Source organism: Folsomia candida, unplaced genomic scaffold (assembly GCF_002217175.1).
Source record: "Folsomia candida strain VU population unplaced genomic scaffold, ASM221717v1 Fcan01_Sc004, whole genome shotgun sequence".
In the NCBI taxonomy this organism is placed as follows: domain Eukaryota; kingdom Metazoa; phylum Arthropoda; class Collembola; order Entomobryomorpha; family Isotomidae; genus Folsomia; species Folsomia candida.
The window spans coordinates 4,545,334-4,568,239 of NW_019091196.1; the positions used below are offsets into that span (position 1 = coordinate 4,545,334).

The window sequence follows — 22,906 nt, forward strand, 5'->3', positions numbered from 1 at the left end:
TGCGTGGCAGGATTTGCAAATAAGGTCGGTGGGGGTAAAACTTTTCCCAGTGTGACCAAGCTTCATCGTCACGATGTCCCACAGCAATTTCTCGTTGGGACCAACTCCCCCAATCGCTCTGCTCCATTGGTTCGAAGAAATCCGTCTCTCACAACAGCTACATTTTCCATGTCCACTGCGGTGCACTTCATGGGCCTAAAATTAAAAAATAAGTAGATACTTATATAAATAATTATAAAATCTAATGCTTCTCAGAGTGACATCAATGTGTGGACTTCGACGTCTACGTGTAATGGTGGCGCTCTTAACATGGGAAAGGTCCACTCGCCTTTTTCTCCCATTTAAAGTTCGCAGTCTTCGATTTTTCCCCATTGGTCCAGACTCGTGAAGGCCGTGCCACGGTGGACGTTCTAAAAACATAAACATTATGATCACGACTGGCGAATATAATTTGCATCGCGTTTACCTCTTGTTAAGTTGACAGTGACCAACTCCGCGACAGTGCTGGTAAACAAGTTTTCCGGTGGTCGTTGTTGCTGGTTTACGCTGCGCGGTGGCGTCGACACGGGCGAAAGGCTCTCCGACAAGAATTTGTTGAGAAGAGAGTTGAGTTGATAAGCTGGGACTCAAGAATGACGAAATCTTGTCGCAACGGAATTTGCGAATGTCCAAGCAGATGTAAATATATATGTAAACATTGGTTGAAAACCATCCGCTTTTGTTTGTTATTTTGTTTTTTGGTCATTTAATCACTGATGACAACAAAAATATGCCTTATTTTAAGAATTTGTGCACCGATTTTTACACAAACCCAAAGTTACCCAACTCCAGTCGACTTTGTGGCAAATCGGTGACAGGGATCATCTTTATTTTTTCATACCAAATACTCGGATAGTTGATTTATGCAGCAAAATTAACATCATCGAAATGAGATCATGCAAACGCTTGTTTTTTTAAAGTGATCATTTAACCCCCAATTTCGACCCAAAAATGGGCGAAATCGTGCTCATGCGAATGCCAATTGGAAAAATATGGTGATAGGGATCAGGCTATTTTTTTCGTGATCTCAACATGGATAGTTGTACTATGCAATGGTGCAAAAATTGGGGTTCTAGCGGTTTGCAAACGCTTGGCCAAAATGACCATGAAAATAGGTACCCTTCTTTCATGAAAAAATACAATTTCAGCTTCTTGTAGATTTTATGAGAGAAATTTTTATTACTTGATCGAAAAAGTATAATTTATAGTCAATAATTTATGTAATTAATTAAATATTCTGATGTCAAACTTACATAGTGGGGTCATAAGTTCTCGTGAATGCATTTCCGGTAATAAATCCCAAAGTATTAGAGCTATCTGTTCGAAATTTTTATGGATTAACAAGGTATTAATATTGTTTAGAAATCATAACTTCTTTGTCAAGATTTCGTCCACGGGCAATTAGACAAGACATAACTCGTGACGGCCACAGGTTGATCGTGGTACGCGCCAATTTTCGTGCAAAAAGTATTTCAGACTTTTCACCGTTGGCAAAAAATTTAATAGAAAAAAGGCCAGATATTTGTTGTACAGAAGTCTGACATCCGTTTAAGTATGCGGAAGTCAATACGAAGTCATCACCGTGGTGTGCATGGGAGCAAGTTGGCTGGAGAAATGAAATCTCTGTTTTTTACCGCAAAGGGTACAAGTTGAAGCCAAGAATTATTTTCAGAGTGTCCTAAAGCCAAACGTTAATAACCTGAACCCTGGACCCTCCGAAAATCGACATTGGACCTTTTAACAAGACCCTGTTCCTGCGCAAGGTGCAAAATTGTCCAAAACTGGCTTCAGACGAATTTTCATGACTTTTTTTCATCCGTAGAACGGTGCTCAGTATCTGCAGACCTTAATCCCCTAAATTATGACTGGTGGTCAAAATTATAGGTACAAGTATGCTCTAAATTTCACCCAAGTGTGGAAGGGCTGAGGTCGCACTTACTGAAGATCTGGCGCTTTTCCCTGGAAATCCGTGCGTGCCGCGATCGAGCAGTTTTCGCCACGACTTATGTCTTGTGTACAAGCCCGTGGAGGAAATTGTGAAAACGAAGTTATGATTTCTAAACAAGATTAATACCTTGTTCATCCACAAAAATTTCTATCAGATAGCTCTAATACTTTGGGCTTTATCACCGGAAATGCATTCACGGGAACTTATGGTCGGACTATGTATATACAAACTTCCTTTGTAATTAAATTCCCTATTTTTTTACTAATTATTTATTTCGAACTGAATAATTTTTATGTAAAGCTGAAATGACCAAATGGATTTTTATATCAATTTTATCCCAATGCAAAGAATTAGATCAGCGATTTGGAACTGCTTTGTAATAGTTATTCTAACAATGAAAATCGATTACAAAATTTCATAAAAAAATACAATTTCATCTTCTTGTGGATTTTATGAGAAATTTTTATTAATTAAACAAAAAAACACAAGTTTAAATACAATTTACGTATGTTCAATAATTTATTTAAATAATTAAATATTCTTAGCTTAAATTTATGTACAAAATTTCTTTGAAATTAAATCCCATATTTTTTAAACAGTAATATTTCTAACTGCTCAATTTTATCGTAGAGGTAAAACGACCGAATGTATTTTTATAAAAATTTTATCCCCCAATAAAATAAGTAGATCATAAATTGAAGAGATTCACTTGACCTATTTTACTTTAATTGTTACACAAACCATATTTACATAAATTTATGAAAACGGATTTTAAAAATTTCCCTAGTTAAGCATAAAAGCATACAATTTCATGTTCTTGTTAATTCTACGAAAGAGCAACTTTTATTAATTTAACAAACAACGGCAAGTTTAAAATACATTTAAAATTAAAATACAGAATTTGTTTTCCTGATTTAAAATTTTAATTTTAATTTACGCGTAAAATTCCTTGAAATTAAAACCCTGTATTTTTTTAAAAATTGGTTCGAGTCGAACAATTTCATCGTAGAGCCAAACCGGCAGGATGGACTTTTATATAAATTTTAATCAAGATTTATAGAAATATATGTCTCAAGCTCTTGACTTCATTTTAATTATTACAAACCAAGCCATTTACATATTTAAATTACACTAAAACGAACAAAAAAGATTTTTTTAATTTCCCCTGATGAAATATATATATCATAAATGGATCATACAAATAAAATCATATCAAATCATAAAATCTGGTTCCCCAGAAATAAGTATATGTAAAAAAAAAAGATGCAATTTCGTCTTGTACATTTTACGAGAGGAATTTTTATTAATTGAACGGAAAGGAACAACAATTTTATACAATTTATAATTTATTTAGCTAATTAATTATTCTTAATATAAATTTACACGCAAAATTATTTCGAAATAAAATCTCGTATATTTTCATTTTAACTAAATATTTATTTTGAATTCGAGTTGAACAAATTTAAGGTAAGAGTAAAACGCCGGAATGATTATGATATAAATTTTAATCCGGAAATTAATTATGAAATAGATAATATTGCCCGAGAATGTTGTATTTTAACTTTAACCATTTCACAATAATCATTTGTATAATTCGACTAAACCTAACGACGAAAATTAATTTGAAAAAATTTCAAGTTAATCATTAGCTTCTTGTAGATTTTAAGCGAGGAATTTTGATTAATTAAACGAAAAGAAGCAACAATTTTGTACAATTTATGTAAATAAATAATTATTTTTGGGTTAAATTCACACGCTAAATAAATTCCTTCGAAATTAAATCATGTATACTTTTTTTTACTAATTATTTATTTCTAACCGAACAATTTTTGCGTAGGATTTTACATGAATTTATCCCGATTTTGAGAAATATATATAAGTTTTTGGCCACGTCACGTGGCTGAATTCAGACCTTCAGTTATGCACTTGAGTTTGGACTTCTTGGAAGGAGTCGTTTTTTTAGTGTGTGAATTTAGTACGAATTATTTAATGATGATGCGATACTAGTTAAAAACATTTGATGAAGGATGCAGTAAAAAATTGAGAGGGTACACCAGATTTTCTGGAAAAGAGCTATCTCTCACAAGGGACGTCTCCCCGCGTATGCTCTCCGATTTTGACCAAATCAGTGCCAATCAATCGCAAATTTAATTAGTATGAAATTTGCAAAAGACACGATCTCCCAATGCGGAAGTTTGACAGAGGCGTTTGCATTGGGAGTTGCTAGGCAATTCACGCAGTCATTTGTATGTAATTCGTAAAATGTGTAACCTTTACAAAATAATTTTTCACAGTTTTACAAAATAAAGAGACACCTTGATCGGAGCAAGTTTACAAAAATTTAAATGCTACGTAATTCTTCTTTCGAAATATTAGAAAAAACGCTTTTCAGGCATTATTATTTTTTAATTCTGGAAAGTTTGCATTTACTAATTAATATTTTATAAATTTCAATATAAAAATAAAATCTAGTTACCCTACATAATATTGAAAATTCGTTTCCTAAAACATTGTCGGTAAAATGAAAATCGGCGTTAAATTTCGTCATATAAATCAATTTTGCTCAAAAGTCAAAACTATCCAACCAGTGTATAAACTGGTATATTTTTTTAATCGGAACGTTTTTAATGGGCGATTATTTTTTATTTGTAAAACAATTCAGGAAAATTTTGCTATGTTAAAAACTGTATATGAATTTAATCATAAAAAATAAATTTATCGTTATCTAAGAACTTTGTTCCATATAAATTTTTCAGTAAATAAAACTGGCGTTAAATTCCGTCATATTTTAATATAAATTAATTTTGGAAATTTATGAAAGACAAGATTTAAACGTTATAAGCAATTATTTTAAATAATTCAGGTAATATTTGTAAATTCATTTTTTAGTGTGAAATATTAAAAAATTCGTTAAAACCTTTGTAATTGTAAAACCTTTGTAAATCGGTGTATGCATGTTTTTATATTCGAATGACTGATTATTTTGTTTAAAAATTCGAAATCACCTCAATATTATCTGTAAAATTAGTATTGATAATTTTGCAAGGTTTCCGAAAAACATAAAGTTGGCGTTAATCCGCCTCATACTTTCTTCAACCCCCCCCCCCCATTGATCTATCTTGGTCCCATCTATCCCACTGGTGGTGTCACTAATTTATAAAATTAGTTTTAGGTTTTAGGTTTAACAAAACTAAAAAAAAATGTTTTAACATTTTTGTAATACATTAAACTTTTCCAAATTCAGGTACAAAGTTATCATGAAAAAAAAACCTTTGCAATCTGTGTAACTTTTGTAAACTGATTATCATTTATTAATAGCCAATTTAATTCAGTTGATAATTTAATTGATAACTCGTGAAATCCATGCGTTTTATAAAATAATTTTGCAAACTTTCTGTTTTTCTTTTAAATTGCTCAGAAAGAATCAAAGTTTCAAATTTTAAAATTCTGTATGACTCGAATTCATAGAATAATCTTTTGTACAAACTTGTACAAAATAAAGAGACGCCTTTGATCTGAGCAAGTTTACAAAAATTTATTAGCTAATTTTCCTTCGAAATATGAGTAAAATTTTGTAAATTTACAGAATTTACGAATTTTACAATTTTACCAAGGTCTGCGTGAATTGCCTCCTTGTCTTCTTTCAAATTTCATACTTATAAATTTATGATCAATTTGGCCAAAAATCTGAGAGCATACGCTGGGAGGCATCCATACCATTATAAGAAATTGATGACATCCATTCCGCACCCCCCTCAAAATCTCTCTTATCGATTAAAGTTTGACATATTGGTAATTAATCTGTGACTGAATAGGATTTTAATGAGTTGAAGTTTGGATTAAAATTTGAACAGCGACCTTCCCCCTCCTAAAAAAAAGAAGAAGATGAGTGCGTCTTGTTTTTTAAGAATGGAGAACTTGACACCAATCTTGACTCGAATTTTTGCCACATTCATGATCACGGTAATAATAATCATGAGAAGGATGTGTAATTTTCCTTTGTATTTTTACAATCATGATGTGTTAAGGGGCTCGTTAGTTATTATTATTTTGTAATAATTACTTAACAAAAGAGAGGAAGAAGATAAAATTGGATTTTTTTACTGTATAAAATTTTGTGTGAAGGAGTTACTAATATTTTAACGAGGTTTTAATGGCATGTGAGAATTTTTTAATTTAATAGAATTCACGCACTCCCTGCTAACTTTGTAAATTCTGTAAACTTACAAACTTTCACAAATATTTCGAAGAAAACTAAATTACAAATTTTTGTGATCTTGCTCGGATCAAGGGTGTCTTTATGTTATTTTGTGAAAAGTTTGTAAAAATTATTGCACAAAGAGGCAACTCACGTCAACCTTCGTAAGCCCGTAACTACGTAAATTTACGAAGGTTATCGTAAATTTAACCTTCGCTGTATTTTTTGAAGTAAATTTAAATAAATTATAACCGATTTCCTCTCAGGCGTGCTTTATCTGTTTTAAAAATCATTATGAATTAACTTCCCGAAAAATATCCATCGCGTCGTTTTAGCTTAAGATTTTAGCCTAAATCTAAAAAAATACTAACAAAATAAGTATTTTTGTTTACCTATTTTGGTAATATTTTTTTTGTTAAGTAGAAAATAAGGGTTGAAAAAGTTATTGCAGATTTATGTAACTTTGGAAAAGTTTGGGATTTGATTAGCTTCTCTAAACTCTAAAAATACTCATTTTGCAATAATTTACAGGTTGGCGAAGCTATTACGGATAAAATTTAAAAATACGAAATTTGAGTCAGAAGAAATTTTGGACACAAATTTAAATTTCAAATATTTATTGAAAGAAATAAATTATTGAGGTAATTCACGTAGATCTTGGCAACTTTGTAAAATCCGTACATTCTGTAAATTTAGAAGCTTTTACAAATATTTCGAAGAAATTTAAATTTGCAAATTTTTGTTAACTTGCTTCGATCTTTATGTTATTTTGTGAAAAGTTTATAAAATTGTTTTACAAAGCGTACGGATTTATAAAGTTACCAATGACTGCGTGAATTGTCTCAATATCTGGAAATCAAAGGATTATTTTGTTTCAAGCACGAAATTACATATTTTTTTATATCAGGAAGTTTTCCATGTTTCCATGATGTTTTGGGGCAAAGAGCAAAGGGCAAATCCAAAGCAAGTTTGAAAGTGAAAATTTAGCAAAATTTAATATTTGACCAAGGGACAACTAAATCTAAGTCGTCTAAGTCGTAATTGGCCAATTAAATAAAATCCATTATCGATAACCGGCGTTTAACGTGGACATTTTTTAAAAGTAAATTGGGGAATAAATTTTTGTTTAAAAAGGGGAATTACAATTTTCAAAATATTTTACTGTCCTTTATTTTCATTTCATCTATTTCGCCTATTATGACAGAAATGTGTCCATTTTACTGAATCCACATGGATCTTTAATATCATCTGACAATGGAGGTCTCCAACGTATGCTCACGGATTTTAGCGAAACTAGTCTTAATCGATGACAAACTTAATTAGTATGAAATTTGCAAAAGACACGATCTCCCAATGGCTACGTTTAGCCTAGATATTTGCATCCGAAGAGGGGAAAACATCCAGTAAATTTTGAAAGTGTAAACTTTTTAAGACGCGTTTTTTCCTCTTCGGGCGCAAAAATCTCTGCTAAACGTGCCTATTGGGAGATCATGTTTTTTGCAAATTTCATACTAATTAAGTTTGTCATCGATTGAGACTAGTTTACCAATGCTCATGTTTGACAGAGATATTTCCATCCGAAGAGGAGAAAACACGCTGTAAAATTGACAAATTTTGCACTTTCATGCAAAATTTGTCAAGGCTTTAGCTCATATTAATTCCTACTCCCAAAATACACTTGACAATTTTATTATCCCTGCTAAAAAAATAACGGTGTTCGAATTAAGACAAGTTTAAAATAGCTGTATTTATCGGAACAACAGTTCAGAATTATTGTGTTTAACGTGTTTTAAAATTTTGTTCTACAATTCAGTAGAATCAAATTAGAAAAATATGAACGACGAATCAGAATAGTTTCGACTTTTCACATTATTTAGAAATATATGAAGATGGAAAATTCCGGTTATATGTTCTTCAAACCTCAAAGTTTAGATATTGAGTTTTCCAACGTTTTTTTATAAATATTTATATATTAAGACATATTTTTTTGCAAAGTCGTAAAAAAAACTAATCAAAATGATCATCGATTTACAACTTACAATTAGTTGGACATACGTAAGGACCAACGTTCTTAAGTTTATTTTAAGCATTTTAAACATTTTTTTAAATTTGCGTACAACTTGTACTGCAAAAAGAATAAATTTAGTTAAAACTAATTTTTAAACACATTGTTCGTCTTATTTATAAAATATTACAGCGTTACAAACTTGGTTATAAACTTGCTTTGTAAATATTACGTGCGACATATTTTCTCCAGAATTAACGGATATTTTTTCTTAAATTGGTATACATTATGGGGAAAATAATTTACTTCGTCACAAAATTTGTAATGTTTTTTTTGCTCTGAAGAGTTAAATTTATTTATAATAAAAAGACTTGTCCGTGCCATTTGCAAAATTCTGAAGAATTTAAAAATATACTTGACAATTTTACTAATCATGTTAACTCTTTGAAATAACTCTAAAATAATTATTTATTTTGTTAAATTTGTTTGTTATTTCTTCAAATTTTGTGGTTCAATTCTTATCGTTTTAAATTCCACCTGAGTATAAGTATATTTACAGTTTTAAAAAAATTGTAGGAAATTCTGATTTTTTAAACTGGTGTTTGGTAAAATAGGGATTGAGAAAATCGTCCGATTTTGGATGCACTATATACTTTGAAAATTTTTCATGATAATTTGTAACAGTTTCGTTTTATGAAACGCCAGTAAGGAAAAGCAAGACATTGTACTAGGTTTCAGGTTTAATTATGTAACTTGGATGTTACTGTCTGACAGAAAACTTTTAAATTTTTGTAAACCTACTTAATTTTTTTTGATATTTTCGTAATTTAGATTGCATACAATTTAATGTCTGGGTTAATCAAATTATTACTATATATTTTTCATCGCTCGGGATGTTTGTAATAAGTGTAAATTATCATTTTCGATTTCAAGTAGTAAATTAATTTTTAAAACATCATAAAATTGTATTAATTACAAATAACTACTACAAGATTTGTAATATAAGAATTTCGGTTTAAGTAATATATGTAAATAAATAAAACAGCGGTTTGGAAATTTTTGTCATGTTTTCATCCCAGATAAAGCTTTTTTTAGAGTTGAATAATTAAATCTTCGTTTAGGTTATATGCTTTGGGTGTACAGTTAAGGATTTAATTTAAAATTTACTTTAAAACGGAAAGCAGCAAAATCTGAAGAAATTATTTTTTAACTGAATTCCCATGAAATGAACAGTTTCATGAAAACTGATATTTCCATATTAAATTCATGGACAAGCTTGCAGCAACAAAGGCGTCGTAAATAATAACATGGTGAAGTAAAAATCGTGTCTTTTGATCGATTCTATGTACTTGAGTTAAAAGTGTAATCAATTCCAGAAAGTTTATAACGTGAATTATTTATCAGTAGTTAAACATGCTCAAAGATCACGTGATTTTTAATAATCCAGTTTAACTGGACTTTTAAACTGGACACTATAATTAAATATTTAGATATTTAGTTAACTGAACGTTTGCTAGTTAAGATTAAAATTAAGAGAAATGTTGACTCATTAAAGTTGAAGATTTCTTACACTTTAGTTTTCGTTCTGGACGTTTAAGTTGATTTGTTTTGTGGTGAAAAAGAAGTTTTAACTTTTTAAAGAGAATTATGAAGTGTAGAAATTTTCAGTTTTCAATTTTTTTGGTGGTTCAAATTATTATTTCAGTTTTTATAGAATGTGGAACATGCCTTCAGACGGAGTGGGTTGTAAATGAGAGACCGATTATTGGTACGTATGGAAATTTTGAAAATTTAAAAAATATGTAAGGCATAAAATAAATGGTGAGTTTTTTTTCAAAATTCGGAAATTGAAACAAGATCACCTTTACTCATTGAGGATTAAAAGCATTTTAAGGTTAAATAACTTAATCTGGCGTCGAGATTTGACGTTAACCGTGCCTGGGAGAGTGAATTTCTTAAAAATGATGTTTAGGGCTCATTTTTGGAGAGAATGGAAAACGGATCGGTAATTTTGTGGGGACTGGGTTTCTCCACAGAATTACCGATCCGTTTTCCATTCTGTCCAAAAATGAGGCCTAAACATCATTTTTAAGAAATTATTTTTGTGCCTGGCTCCCAGGCAGCCTTAATAAAAAATTACAATTAAAAGCATTTTAAGGTTAAATAACTTAATCTGGCGTCGAGATTTGACGTTAATAAAAAATTACAAAGTGATTTTGGAAACTATTTATTAATATTTATCGTATTTTTGGTAAACCTCTAACTAAATATTTCATCAATTTTGTATAAATACAAAAATCTAGTAAATATTTCCATAATTGTTTTAAAATTAAAATTACGCTAAAAAATTGAGCATTTAATTTTGTTTTTTATATCTGCTTCTCAAAGTGTGCTTTTAAATAATTTCAATTTTAATTTTACTTCAAAAATATCAAGTTTAATAAAAATTGAGACAAATCATGAATACCGAAATTCTTTTTATTTGGACTTCTTGTTATTTTTACGATGTGCTTTTTCCTGAAATGGTCGAAATTTTGGTTAACCGATCTCTACAACTATAAAGGCGAAATTAAAATTTTAAATTAAGCTAATTTGGCGTCGAAATTTCTGTTTTTAGCAATTTTGACATATATATGCACACACACTAGTAAATTACTACTCACAAGGTAATTTTTGGGAAAAATTCATTCTTTCTACGTACTTTGATAAACATTCACGTATTATTTAAATACGTATTTCCTCGATATTTACATATTTTCATATAAAAGATTTTTATATACATATAAAAATCTTGACAATATTTCCACAATTGTTTAAACGCCACTGTAAAAATTGAGCAATTAAAATTAAATATTTACTTCTCAATGTTTATTTTAATTTCTCTTCAAAAATTTCAGTTAGAAATTTCTTTTTAGATTGACATTTCTGAAATTGTGTTTCGCAGGAATCCTAGCACAGGAATTGTCGGCAGATTCTAATTCTAATCAGACGTATATTGCGGCTTCGTACGTGAAATTTGTGGAAGGTGCTGGAGCGCAAGTGGTCCCCATTTTGTAAGAAATTTATAGAAATTAACTCACACGGATATTATTAATTCGGTAAAATGATCTATTTACAAATGTTTAAATTTAAAAAGATAAGTTTACATGCTTCGTATTAAAATTTAAAAATTAAAAAAAATATATTAACATTTTTAATTTTAGTTAAATTTTTAAAATTTTAGAATCTTAAAATTTTAGTATTATCATGGAGCGCACTATTTTATCTGGAACAGTTTGTAAGATAAAAAATAAACTTATGAAGAACATTTTACCGAATTATTCACTTACTTTCTAAAACTTGCAAAAAAATGTAAAATGTGAACGGCAGATCAGAATTTTTTCGAATTTTCACATCATTTAGAAATTGCTAAAGGTGAAATTCACGATTTAAAAAAAATCAACGTAGAACTTACATTGCAAATTTGATTTTGTAAAAAAAAATAATTTTACTGCCAACTGTTTAAAATAATCTAAATTTTAAATAACTATTTTTAAATTGTAAATTATTTTATTCCAAAATGTATCGGAATCAAATTTGTAAAACAATGTAAAATGTGAACGACAAATCAGAATTATTTGGAATTTTCACATTATTTATAAATTCTTAAAGATGAGGCTACTCTACGCAGGGATTTTTAGATTATTATACAATTTCAAATAATATTTTAGACATGATTTAAAAAAATCAACATATTGCAAATTTGATTTTGGTAAAAAAATATTAAAGCTCAAATTAATTTTTACCCTGATTTAAAAATTACAATTTTGCAAAAGCTTGAATTACTTATCTAATTTGAAACTTTTTTTCTAAATAGCGTAAACCGCAATGAGTCTTACGTACGAGATATTTTCTCCAAAATTAATGGGTATTTTTTTCAAAAATTGGTACACATTATGGGGCAAAAATATTACTGTGAAAAAATTTTGAATTTTTTCTGCACAAAATATAGCGTCCTTTTTCCTGGGGGTGGGGTATACTTTTCCCCAACGAACGGAACTGGGGGCTATGTCGACACGGGGCGTCTTTTGTACAAGTTGGCGAAAGAGGCGAACGACGCGGGGGATTATTTTCCCGTTTGGGGGACCTGTCTCGGCTTTGAGTTGATGATGTATCTCGACGCGGACGGTGGCGTCGACCCACGAGCGACCTGTGGCGCGTGGAATGTCGTGGAAAAACTGAAATTTACGAAAGGTAAATATTTTGAAAATTGGAAAACATTAGGAAAGAAAACAACTTGAGCAAAAAATGTTATGAAATTGGGCATTTTTTAATGAGGAAATTAGAGGAGATAAGTTTTGAAAAAATTAACGGGAAATTTCAGGGAATGTAGAGGCAGATGAAAATGTAAAATTGACAAAAATTGTAGAATTTTTGAAATATGAAACGTGAGTTAAAATGTACCAAAATTAATGTAAATTTTTTAAATGTGTAGATTTTTAAGGTACGAAATTTTGTGCAATTTTTGACATATAAGAATGAAAATGTACATAAATTATTGTAATCAAATTGTATTCCAAATTTTTATTGTAATTAATTGCACAAAAATTGTACGAAATAGGAAATTTTCAACAATATGTAAGATAATCCAAAACTTGAGAAACTCTTTACAAAAATGCCTTTAAAAAATTAAGATAGCTTGTGTAAAAAATTTGCGACAATATTTTTGCAAATTTTGAAAACTATTGATTTTGTATCCCACTCAGAAACGATGACCTCCAACCTATTTTCCTCTGCGCCAAAGGCGATCGTAAACTCGTTATCGTCGCTCCCACTGACAGCCAACTTTCACCGATTGTGCCTCACGCCCGAGAACTTTACGACGTTCGGGTTGTCCAAGTCGTACTCGGCGTTAAGCATCAATTACGACTCGACCTCGAATTTGACCTACATTTCGACCGTGGCCCATCGTCACTACCCATTTTACGCGGTGCAGTTCCACCCAGAGAAAAATATTTATGAGTGGACGACAAAAGAAAAATTGCCCCATTCCGCCAAAGCGATCGCGGTGGGACAATATTTCGCCAATTTTTTCATCGCCCAAGGTAAAGCTTTTTAGACTTGCGCCATAGCTGAAAATTTTTGCATTATAGGCGCAAGTTTGCAATAAGGATTAATTTCGACGTGAAGGAATTTGTTTCCGCAAAAATTGAAAAGTTGCAAAGTTTTCAATTATCTCAGTCCTGTAATTAATTTTTACATTGCGATTCGCAATAATCTGTAATAACCACCAGAGAGAGCTAACCCATCTAATTGTGCTTGTTAATTTTTCAATATTTGAAAATTGCTTTGCTGGCGTACTAACTTGACAAATTGTAAAATTTCGCAAAAATTTTAGAATTTTATAATTCATAAAATTCGAAACAGGGCAGCGAAATAAGTGAGCTTTAAAATTAAAATTTTGGGATTCAACTGTTCCTGAAATAGGAAGACTTAAATTTTTGCGTTAAACATGATTTGAATAATTTGAATAATTTTCAAGTGTTTACTCCTGCAAACTAATTTTCAAATATTCAGCAATATTCAAGTACAATTAGGTTTCCCTCGAGTCGTTGTAGAATTTCCACAATGAAAATTAAACAACAATCAAAATTCCCCCCCCATAAAAAAATTTCCAAAAATGTTGACAAGAATAGACGTAAAAGTTAAAAAATATTAGAGTACAAAGCAATTCATGGAGTTGAATTAAAAATTATAATGCACCAAAAAAACCTGAAAGTTCATAGTTTTATGCGTGGATCAAAAATATTGCGTGAATATTCTTGATTTTTTCATAAATTTTATCAAGATTTTAGAAGTTTGCGTTAAAAATGATTAGAGAAATTCAAAATTTTGGGTGTAAAATGTTTACCCCGAAAAATGATTTTTAATTTGAGTAATTAAAAGTGTACTCAGATTATTTTATGAGCTTTTGATCAGTGCATAATGTAATATAATCAGTTATTTGTAAACTAAATCATAAAATGAGATGCTATTTTTTTAATAAGAGGTGACTAATTAATAATGAAGATTCTATTTTTTCTCCCCACTTTAGCGAGACGAAACACGCACAAATTCGCCACGGTAGAGGAAGAGAATAAATATCTGATTTACAATTATTCCCCCCAATTCGTGGGGGCGGATGGGTCCACGTTTATACAAAAATATTTCTTCTAAATGCATGAATTTGGACACATTTTTCAGAAAAATTAGGAAAAATTGGTATATTTTCGACAAACTTGGTATCATTTACAAACAGAAAAATATTGTAAACAAAATGAGAACGAATAAATAAAATTGGGCAGTACGATGAAAATCTTAATTATTTCTAATTAATTAACTAATTACCTAACCAATGTAACTTTATGATAGAATTATTTATGTAAATTTTGGTCAAAATTTCCCCCAAAAAAAGATTGAAAAAGTCTATGCATACTTTTTGAACAAGAAGATTTAGAGAAAAGTGTACAAAATTGCGAAATATTTGTAGATACTTAATTATCCGGAAGCACCTCGCCCACTAAAATTAGTTAATTATTTACTTAATTAATTATCCCACTGACTAGTATATCACTTGTTGGGGTTGAAGTGTTGATAATAACTTTTGGTGAATTCAATCATTAAATCCTGCGTACAATCGGGCTGGTCGCCCGTGTGCAGGCCGGGCGATCCAGAATAAATGGAAAACGAAGGGACCACCGTTTCCGGGGCGAGGACGGTATTATCCGCAATCATGGCGCAGTCCTTCAGTACGCAGCGACGACCCTGATAAGAAAAAAAGTCGTTAATCAGGAAAGAAAATCGGGAATGGCGACATTATTTTTTGTTTCTTACAATAATGCAATTCTTCCCGATGTAAGTGTACGACCCAACGACGGCAGCATTGACGATGGAACCCTCTCCGATGTACGCGTTGTCGCCAATGTGCAAGGGAAAAAAGGCGACCCTGTGTAGAAAATTAGTCATTAAATTTGACCAAGTTATATAGCAAATTTTGGCAATATTTCCGAAATTTTACAGATTTTGTGCTGCGATTTATTTTTACAAAAGTTCCAATTTTGCATAATTAATTGGGGGGTTGTTTACTTATATAACTCACCCTTTACTAAATTTCTTGAAAGGGGGCCGAATAACGACTTCCTTATTGATAACGCACTGTCTCCCGATTCGAACGTTGGCTAAATCTCCACGAATAATTACCCCCTCTCGAACGATTGATTTTCCATTGATGACAATATTTTGTGACCCACAAAGCACCGTGTTTCGACTGACTTTGTTCCCAGAGGCCTGAAAATAAGTAATTAAGATTTTAACAAGAAATATTGAAGTTTTTGAATTCGATCCCGTTACCGTTTCGACGTAGGCCGGTCGGTCGTAGAATATGTCGGGAAGTTCCATGTGGGTACAATTAAAAACTTGCCGAGAACAACTTGTCAATTAATTACTTTGAATAATTTGTAATTAAATTTCCAACCAGTGAATCAATCAGCTTGCAAAGTGAGACATTTGCTTGCCACTTGCCACCAAGAAATGAGGTAAAAATGAGACCGGTATATCAATCTGTCTGAGAAATTTTGAATTGAAATTTCTGAAAAAGTTGGGAAACAATTGGTCCATAATACCTACCTGACTAGGAGTTACAGATAAAGTTAAATTACGATTTAATTATGAAGATTATGAGAAAAAATGTATCATTAAATGGAATGGAAACTTGCACATTTTGAGAAAAAAATAAAATGAGACGACTGCAACCAAACTTGAAGACGAGGTTGATGTCAACAAGTGAATCTGAACAGATTTTATATTTCAAAAATATTTATTAGATGTTTGGTAAACTTTTGTGGCACTTAACTAATTAATCAAGTTTTTTAAAAAAACAATTACGGATATAATTAATTTGTAAGTTTAATTAAATAGTTTTAAAAACGATTTATTTGTTAATTGAAGTATTTGATTTTAATTTTTTCATTTTGTTTCTGGAAGATGTGAAGGAAGTGACTCTCTAGATAATCGAGCGATTAACTAATCAACATGTAAATTAAGGAAGGATTACGTCTTTTTCTTAATTCTTGGGGTGGACGGACGGGTGCAGGGTCAGAGGTCACCCCTCGCTCGCTGGACCAGAGAGTAAATTAATTACCACATCAGAGAGTCCAGAATTCCATCCAGCCATTAATCAAGGAATGAAATATGATGATATTTAAGTAATCATTGGTGAGCAATTTGTTGGTTATGTTGCAATTTCTTGACAAGAAGTTGACATTTAATTTAATGAATGTAAATTTTCATTCACAATTCAATCATCTGCAGGACAGGACTGGATCGGATTTTTTTAAAAGAAATTAATTATTTTTTCTTAATTATTGATTAAATAGGAGAGCTAATCCTAAGAAGGTGTATATTTTCAAGTGGGGGATATTTTTGGTACCGTTTCCCTGTTTAACTTTGGAAAAAATATACTTTGGAAAATGATGTTAACGCAAAGGAGAACGAGCCTCGCTGTGTTCCTTTTGTCCAGCAAAACTAAGGATAAGAAGGTTGATAAGTTAGGAAAAAAGACGAAGAAAGGTAGCTCACTCAATAATGCAAATTTTATCGCGAAGTTCAAAAATTTTCACACTTAAACTTTTTTTCCAGATTCTAAGCGACTCTAAATTCGTGTTAAAATCTTTGGAAAGTATTCAAAAGTGCTCAAAAAATATGCGACTTCAATTCGTCTCAACGCTTGTTTCGGCGCTGTCGAACTGTCGTGCGACGAGGTTCCGAATGCCGACACGTTTTTATTCTACGACGACGACGCCGCCGCCGCCATCCCCACGCGATGCCTCCACGGAGATCAATTTTAACCCGAAGCGCGTCCTCATTTTGACAAAGCTGAGTCGCTACGAGTTTGAAAAACTGCGACATCCCGACCTCGCCAACGAGCATGAGTTGGAACAACTCTTGAAAAAGCGAGGTTCTGACTACAACACGCTCCTTTATCATCACTATATCCACAAAGGGTGTGAATTCCGTGTCGTCAAAGCGTTCCAAGACTTTGGCGTGCAGACAAGACTGGTCAGCAGGTAAATAAAATCAACGTTTAGTGTGTAAATTTTACGGAAAATTTTAGAAGATTTGTCGAAAATCTGTTAAGTTTTGTGTGCAATTTTGTTAAATTTAGCACGAGGTCGATAGCAAATTTTGTAAAAATTTACACACAGATTACAAACTTTGGCGTTGATACGTGGCGTAAATTGCGTTTGCAAAGTGTGCAAAATTGATGTAATTAAATTTCTTGCCGTCGTAGGTTCAACTATACCCAGGAGAACATAGACTGGGCCGATCTAATCGTGACGACGGGAGGAGACGGAACATTTTTGATGGCCGCGTGTCGAATTCAGGATCGACAAAAGCCCATTGTTGGCTTTAATACGGACCCCACACGATCCATCGGTTATCTCTGTCTCGCCAAAAAGTACTCCATAAACGTGCAGGACGCGGTGAATAAACTATTTCAAAACAAGTTCAAATGGACGCTAAGAAAGAGGATGAGGATCACGATGATTGGTAAGAGAAATGATATTTTTTGGCAAGTTGTGCAAATTTTGACGTTTTAATTATCTCTTTAGGCGAATCTGTGTACGACTCTCCCGTTGAATTGCACGATCAGCAGCTATCACAACCCGAGTACCGCTTTTTCGAATGCCTCCAAGAAGCCGTTCCTACCACCCCGCTCACCGTGGGGGACGAACAGTTCAAAAACTCCAAACTAAAAACTCGTACCCTCCCCGTCCTTGCACTCAACGAGGTTTACCTCGGTACGCTCACAGATTAAAATTATTCGCTGTATAAACTCCGTAAAATTACGATGATTCCAAAAATCTCCACATGTTTTATAAAAAAGGGGCAGAAATATATTACTAACTTTTATATTTTTTTCTCTTTAGGCGAATGCGTCTCCGCTCGCGTTTCCTATTTTGAAGTCTCCACCGACACGACACCACACGGAGAGAGGATAAAAACAAAGAATGCCGGCATCTGCATCGCGACTGGGACCGGGTCGACCTCGTGGAGTCACAATATTTCAAAAATCTCTCGCCAAACGGTGCAAGAAGTGTTAAATTTGGTCGATCACGAATTAAAAGGTGACCTCGCGGCGATGCAGGCAAATCCCGTGTTAGGTCAGATCGCCTCCATGCAAACGTCCCTCTCCAATGAAGGCATGGTTGACAAGATAACACACGCGTACAACCAAGCGTTAACCTTTCCTCCAGAATCGGGCAAGATGCTGTACACAATTCGTGACCCCGTGTCACATTCAACGCTGCCGTGTGCATCTGAAATTCAGCCGAGATCGTTCGCCCAGAGGATGGAGGTCAAGTCGAGGTGCTTCGATGCCTGCATGGTGATTGATGGAGGGTTGTCGTTCTCCTTTAATGATGGGACCACTGTCATCTTTGAAATGTTTGAGGAAGATGCGTTAAAAACGGTGGTTGAGTTGGAGGATGATGACGAAGAGGGAACCAGAAATGGGGGGACCGGTGGAAATGGAGGTTTTAGTCATGTAAGGTCGTTCGGGATTTGAGTGGACGAAAAGCATGTCAATCTTTGTAAATTTTAGGGAATTAGCTAGTTTACAAAGTCGTACAAAGTTCGCAAATGAGTGACGCAGATTTTGACCGTGTTCAAATCTAAAAGTGGGGATGAATGTGAAATGTATTTTTGTGTATGACCGAAAATTAATTAGGAGTCTTTGTTCCTGTTATTCTGAAATAATGTGATACGTGTCTAATAAGTAAATTAGTGCAAGATATTTATTTTAGGAAAAGCTACATATATTTGCAAATATTGACTATAACTTTGTATATGTAATGTGGGAAATTATTATGACTGATGAGATGAATAAATAATTGTAATTGTACAATGAATGATACACACGTTTTATTTTAGCCCGAGTCAGGGCTTATGGAACCCGTATGTCTGTGTGTGTCTGTCATTGGACGAACCACTGAACCAAGTTTTGACCAACTTGGTGTTAAAAGACGTATCTCAACAAGGGCTTGAATGAGTTCGAAATTGGGCAACATCTGTAGTTGACCAGTGGGGGGTTATTTAGGTGGGTGAAGTAATCCGCACCAAAATTTCGAAATAATGATATTTATCAAGCTGAAATTATGGATACATATTGTTAATGAAAATTTCTGAGGGGACATTAGAAAAATTTTCAACCATAGATTTGTATTTAATCTGAAATTAAATGAAATTGTACATAAATAACAGGTATTTGTTTAGATAATAAGCATCTTAGTTATCATTCAGGTTACGACGTCACAACTCAAAACAAACTATACAAATTACAGGCTTGTCGCATTCAAAAGGTATTAAATTAGTAATAAATAACTGTTCACAATTAAGAGCAGTTCAAAAATCAAGCAATTAAAGAGAAAGGAAACATGAAAATGTGAGATTTTTTTAAGCGACGAAAAAACAAGGATGCCATTCTATGACGAGTATTTAAGTAAAGCTGAATTAACTAAGCTCGGAAATTATTATTCTGATGACGATGATTTTCCGACATCATTATTGTCGTCGTCAGTCTTTTGAATTTTACGCGAGGTGACCGGTGAGGTCAGCGTGTCATTTTGTACTCTCTCCAACGTGGAAGTTGTTGGTGAGGTTGTCGACGAGGCTTCCTGTGATTTTGCGATGGGTGAAAAGAACGTGATGATTTTCGGTGAGAGCGTCTCATCACAGAACTTTTTGCGTTTTCGTGAAGCTGAAGATTTGTTAGTGGTACTACTTCGCGTGGGCGTCTTATCCTTGGCAGTTTGCAGTTTTAGTTGCGACGCGACCGTGTCTGTCGCCTTTGTTTCTTGGGGCAGCGGGGTTGTAGCATCGTTATCGGTGGAGACCTTGAGTGGCGCGATGGGAGTCAAAGTCCACTTGGTGAGAGCAGTGTCACCCCTTGGTTTCAACTTGATTCTGAGCTTGGGAGGGCAAACGTGTGGGAGACGCATCCCATCGACGACATAGTTTGGAAAGGAGTCGAGTTTGGCGAAACAGACGCGTTCACGTTTGACGGGAGAAGGAGGAAGTGGTGGTGGTGGTAGAGTGGAGTTTTCCTTGTCGATATTTTTGGCGATGGGAACAAGAGGTCGAGTTATGGGAAGGAATTCTGTCTTGATGGGGGCTCGACGTTGGTCACTTTCTTGTTCTAATTCTTGCTTGCGGGCCTCCTTCTCAAGCTCGCGGGATGATTGGACATAGATTGTGGGGGTCCATTTCGTCACGATGCAGGCGTCACCACCAGTGGTCAACTAGAAGACGAAAAAAAATTATAATGAAACAAATACTGAACGAATTGCCATTACTTATGAAAATGAGACAATTAGGCAGTTAATTTGTTTCAGAATTAATTAATTAATTTTAATTAAGTAACACATATTACCGAGTAATCATCAAATGGACTAAAGAGCGGACAGCATACGCCGGAAAGCGTGCCGGAGAAGATGGCAGCGTGATTTAGCGATTTAAATGGCAAAATTTCCCCTTCTTGTTTTTGAGGACGGGTGGAAAAAAGGTGAACGAGAGGTTCGTCTGATCCGCAGGCTAAAAAGTTTCCGTCATGACTGACATCGATCTTGGTATAGTTTGAGATTTTTGTGGGCGAAGTAAACGTCATGTCTGAAAATAAATAGTTAATTAATTAAAATTTGATAATTAATGGACAATTCTGCCTTCATGTCACGTACCACACTCCATTCTGGGGATGTCAAACTTGAAGATGTCAAAGTGGGCGGAGGATGCGTAGAGTTTGGAGCCGGCGAGATGAAGGCAGCTATACCCACGGACATTGGAGAGACTAGGATACTCAATGATTTGGACGGGGTGACATTTCTTGAACTGTTTGTAACTCAGGCGGAGATCCCACTCTTTCAAGCGACTGAAAATCGTTTTAAAAAAATGTTTACAAATTGAAAATCCAGAATTTTTTAAAAAAAGCTTTGAATATTTCGTTACCCGTCCGACGTTCCGGCGGAAATAATTCTGTGTTCGTCCAAAAAGACGAAATCTGAGACTGAGCTGGACGTGGTTTCCTTCTGTTTGATCGCCCTGTTCGAAGGCCGTCCCCTCCCACGAGCACCCGCAGAAGACGGACTTGTTCCCTCGGTGGATGATTGAGTTGGAACTGAGTGCACCTCATGAACAATGTTGACCGGATTTCCAGTCTTCATGCGAATGTCGTAAACGCAAATTTTGTTATCCTTGCTGCACGAGACGATAACGTCTGAAAAAAAACAATTAAAATTATTAATAGAAATCAATTAAAATTAAGCCCGTTCAAAAATCGATAACCAGTCAATTACCTCCATAAAACGAATCCACTTTTTTGACGGCTTTGAAATGAGCTTGAAATTTGTTAAGGACGACGAACTCTGAATCATTGGAAATGGCCAAAACGCCCATGTGGCCGGACCCCGTTCCTACCAAGATCTTGTCCCTTACGCATCGTATCGTCGTGACGCCAGAGTTCTGCGCGATATGCAGCGACGTTGGCGTGTAGTCGACATAATTTATACTCGGTGGCGTTAGATTGAACCAATTTTTGATGAGATGAAGGTCACCAGCTTCATCCCCGATGAGCAGGCAGGTCGAGGTGGGGCCATACTTGGCGAGACAGTAAATCGGGATTTGGCCAGTGGGAGTCGAATCTGGTTGGACGAGTTGAGTCTGGTCGGACGTGTAGGAAAGTGAGGACATTGAATTCTGCATGACGTCTGAAAAAAGAAGATAAGTTGGTTATCAAGAGGAATAATTTAGAACGTTTAGAACTACTCACCGAAAAATGACACGACTGGACCTCCTCCCCTCATCGCGGGGACCTGCTTTCTCGCCCGACCGACTTCACGGTGGAAGACACGGACCGGAAGTGGCATTCCGTCAATGGCATAGTTTCCAGAAACCATTTTTTCTTTGGTCAGATCTAAACAGTAAAATATTTAGCAATCAATCATTTCATGCAAAATATTTTGCGAAATCTGACCCACACCACAAAAAGTCGGTACCTCCGAGTTATCCGCTTGTCAAGTCTTATCCTTATCGACCTTCCACTTATCTAAAACCAGGCAAGGACTGTCAGTCTTCTCGACACTCGACCGGCTCAATCAATCAGTCAGCAACAGGTCAGGTTTACAATTCTTTTACTTGGCACGACCGCACAATCGTCCCGTGACCTGACGAACTGGCTTGTCCTGACTTAACCACTCGATAAGTCAAATTTCTACCCCTTATCGAGCTCTTCTTATCCAAAAAAACATACCACAATTCCTCGTGTAGTTGTCTTTGTTATTATTCTGTTGAGAATACCACCACTCTTGCCGCTTCGATTTGTCGGGTCTCTCTCGTCTCAACTGCACACGAAAGGACTGTACAAAAATTACGATAGGAAAAAACACCCTCATATCCTCCGTCAGATAACCTCACTTATCGATACGAACATCGTTTAAGCGTGGTGATGAATGTATATTATATCCTTTTAAAAGCCGCAGTTTATAAAAGCAGGGAGACGTGTGATTTGGTCAAAAAAATTCTAGGAAGATTTCAAAAATTTGGAAAATTTGTCAATTTTGTAATGCACTTTAAGGATAAGCATAATAAATGAGTAGAAGTTGCATCATAGATTCTGAATTTACGAGTAAAGCTTTCTGCTCAGCTT

The 22,906-nt window shown here is 33.8% G+C and overlaps 4 protein-coding genes across 5 annotated transcripts; 2 read left to right on the forward strand and 2 right to left on the reverse strand.

Annotated features, from left to right (window-relative positions):
- Window positions 1–632: 632 nt before the first annotated feature.
- Window positions 633–14,518, forward strand: LOC110848151 (gamma-glutamyl hydrolase A). Its single transcript, XM_035850987.1, has 7 exons — window positions 633–678; window positions 10,839–10,856; window positions 11,135–11,243; window positions 12,047–12,097; window positions 12,182–12,423; window positions 12,936–13,274; window positions 14,264–14,518. The coding sequence occupies exons 1-7, from the start codon at window positions 633–635 to the stop codon at window positions 14,383–14,385; spliced, it is 927 nt and encodes a 308-aa protein (XP_035706880.1). The 3' UTR covers window positions 14,386–14,518.
- Window positions 14,418–15,743, reverse strand: LOC110848152 (dynactin subunit 5). Its single transcript, XM_035850833.1, has 4 exons — window positions 15,559–15,743; window positions 15,308–15,495; window positions 15,043–15,154; window positions 14,418–14,973 (listed from the first exon to the last, which is right to left on the reverse strand). Exons 1-4 carry the CDS (start codon window positions 15,604–15,606, stop codon window positions 14,779–14,781), a joined length of 543 nt encoding a protein of 180 aa, XP_035706726.1. The 5' UTR covers window positions 15,607–15,743; the 3' UTR covers window positions 14,418–14,778.
- Window positions 15,744–15,960: 217 nt separating this feature from the next.
- Window positions 15,961–19,111, forward strand: LOC110848149 (NAD kinase 2, mitochondrial). The gene is made up of 7 exons (XM_022095288.2): window positions 15,961–16,107; window positions 16,192–16,422; window positions 16,584–16,776; window positions 16,846–17,273; window positions 17,498–17,757; window positions 17,820–18,008; window positions 18,138–19,111. Exons 4-7 carry the CDS (start codon window positions 16,909–16,911, stop codon window positions 18,773–18,775), a joined length of 1,452 nt encoding a protein of 483 aa, XP_021950980.1. The 5' UTR covers window positions 15,961–16,107; window positions 16,192–16,422; window positions 16,584–16,776; window positions 16,846–16,908; the 3' UTR covers window positions 18,776–19,111.
- Window positions 19,112–19,409: 298 nt separating this feature from the next.
- On the reverse strand, window positions 19,410–22,565 carry LOC110849297. Of its 2 annotated transcripts, none has more exons than XM_022096699.2 (7): window positions 22,257–22,565; window positions 22,031–22,174; window positions 21,558–21,968; window positions 21,211–21,478; window positions 20,943–21,133; window positions 20,639–20,874; window positions 19,410–20,507 (listed from the first exon to the last, which is right to left on the reverse strand). In XM_022096699.2, exons 2-7 carry the CDS (start codon window positions 22,155–22,157, stop codon window positions 19,740–19,742), a joined length of 2,001 nt encoding a protein of 666 aa, XP_021952391.1. In that variant the 5' UTR covers window positions 22,158–22,174; window positions 22,257–22,565; the 3' UTR covers window positions 19,410–19,739. The 2 variants fall into 2 exon arrangements, with proteins under 2 accessions (XP_021952391.1, XP_035706725.1); XM_035850832.1 differs by having other exon boundaries at window positions 22,241–22,565.
- Between the last annotated feature and the right edge of the window lie 341 nt (window positions 22,566–22,906).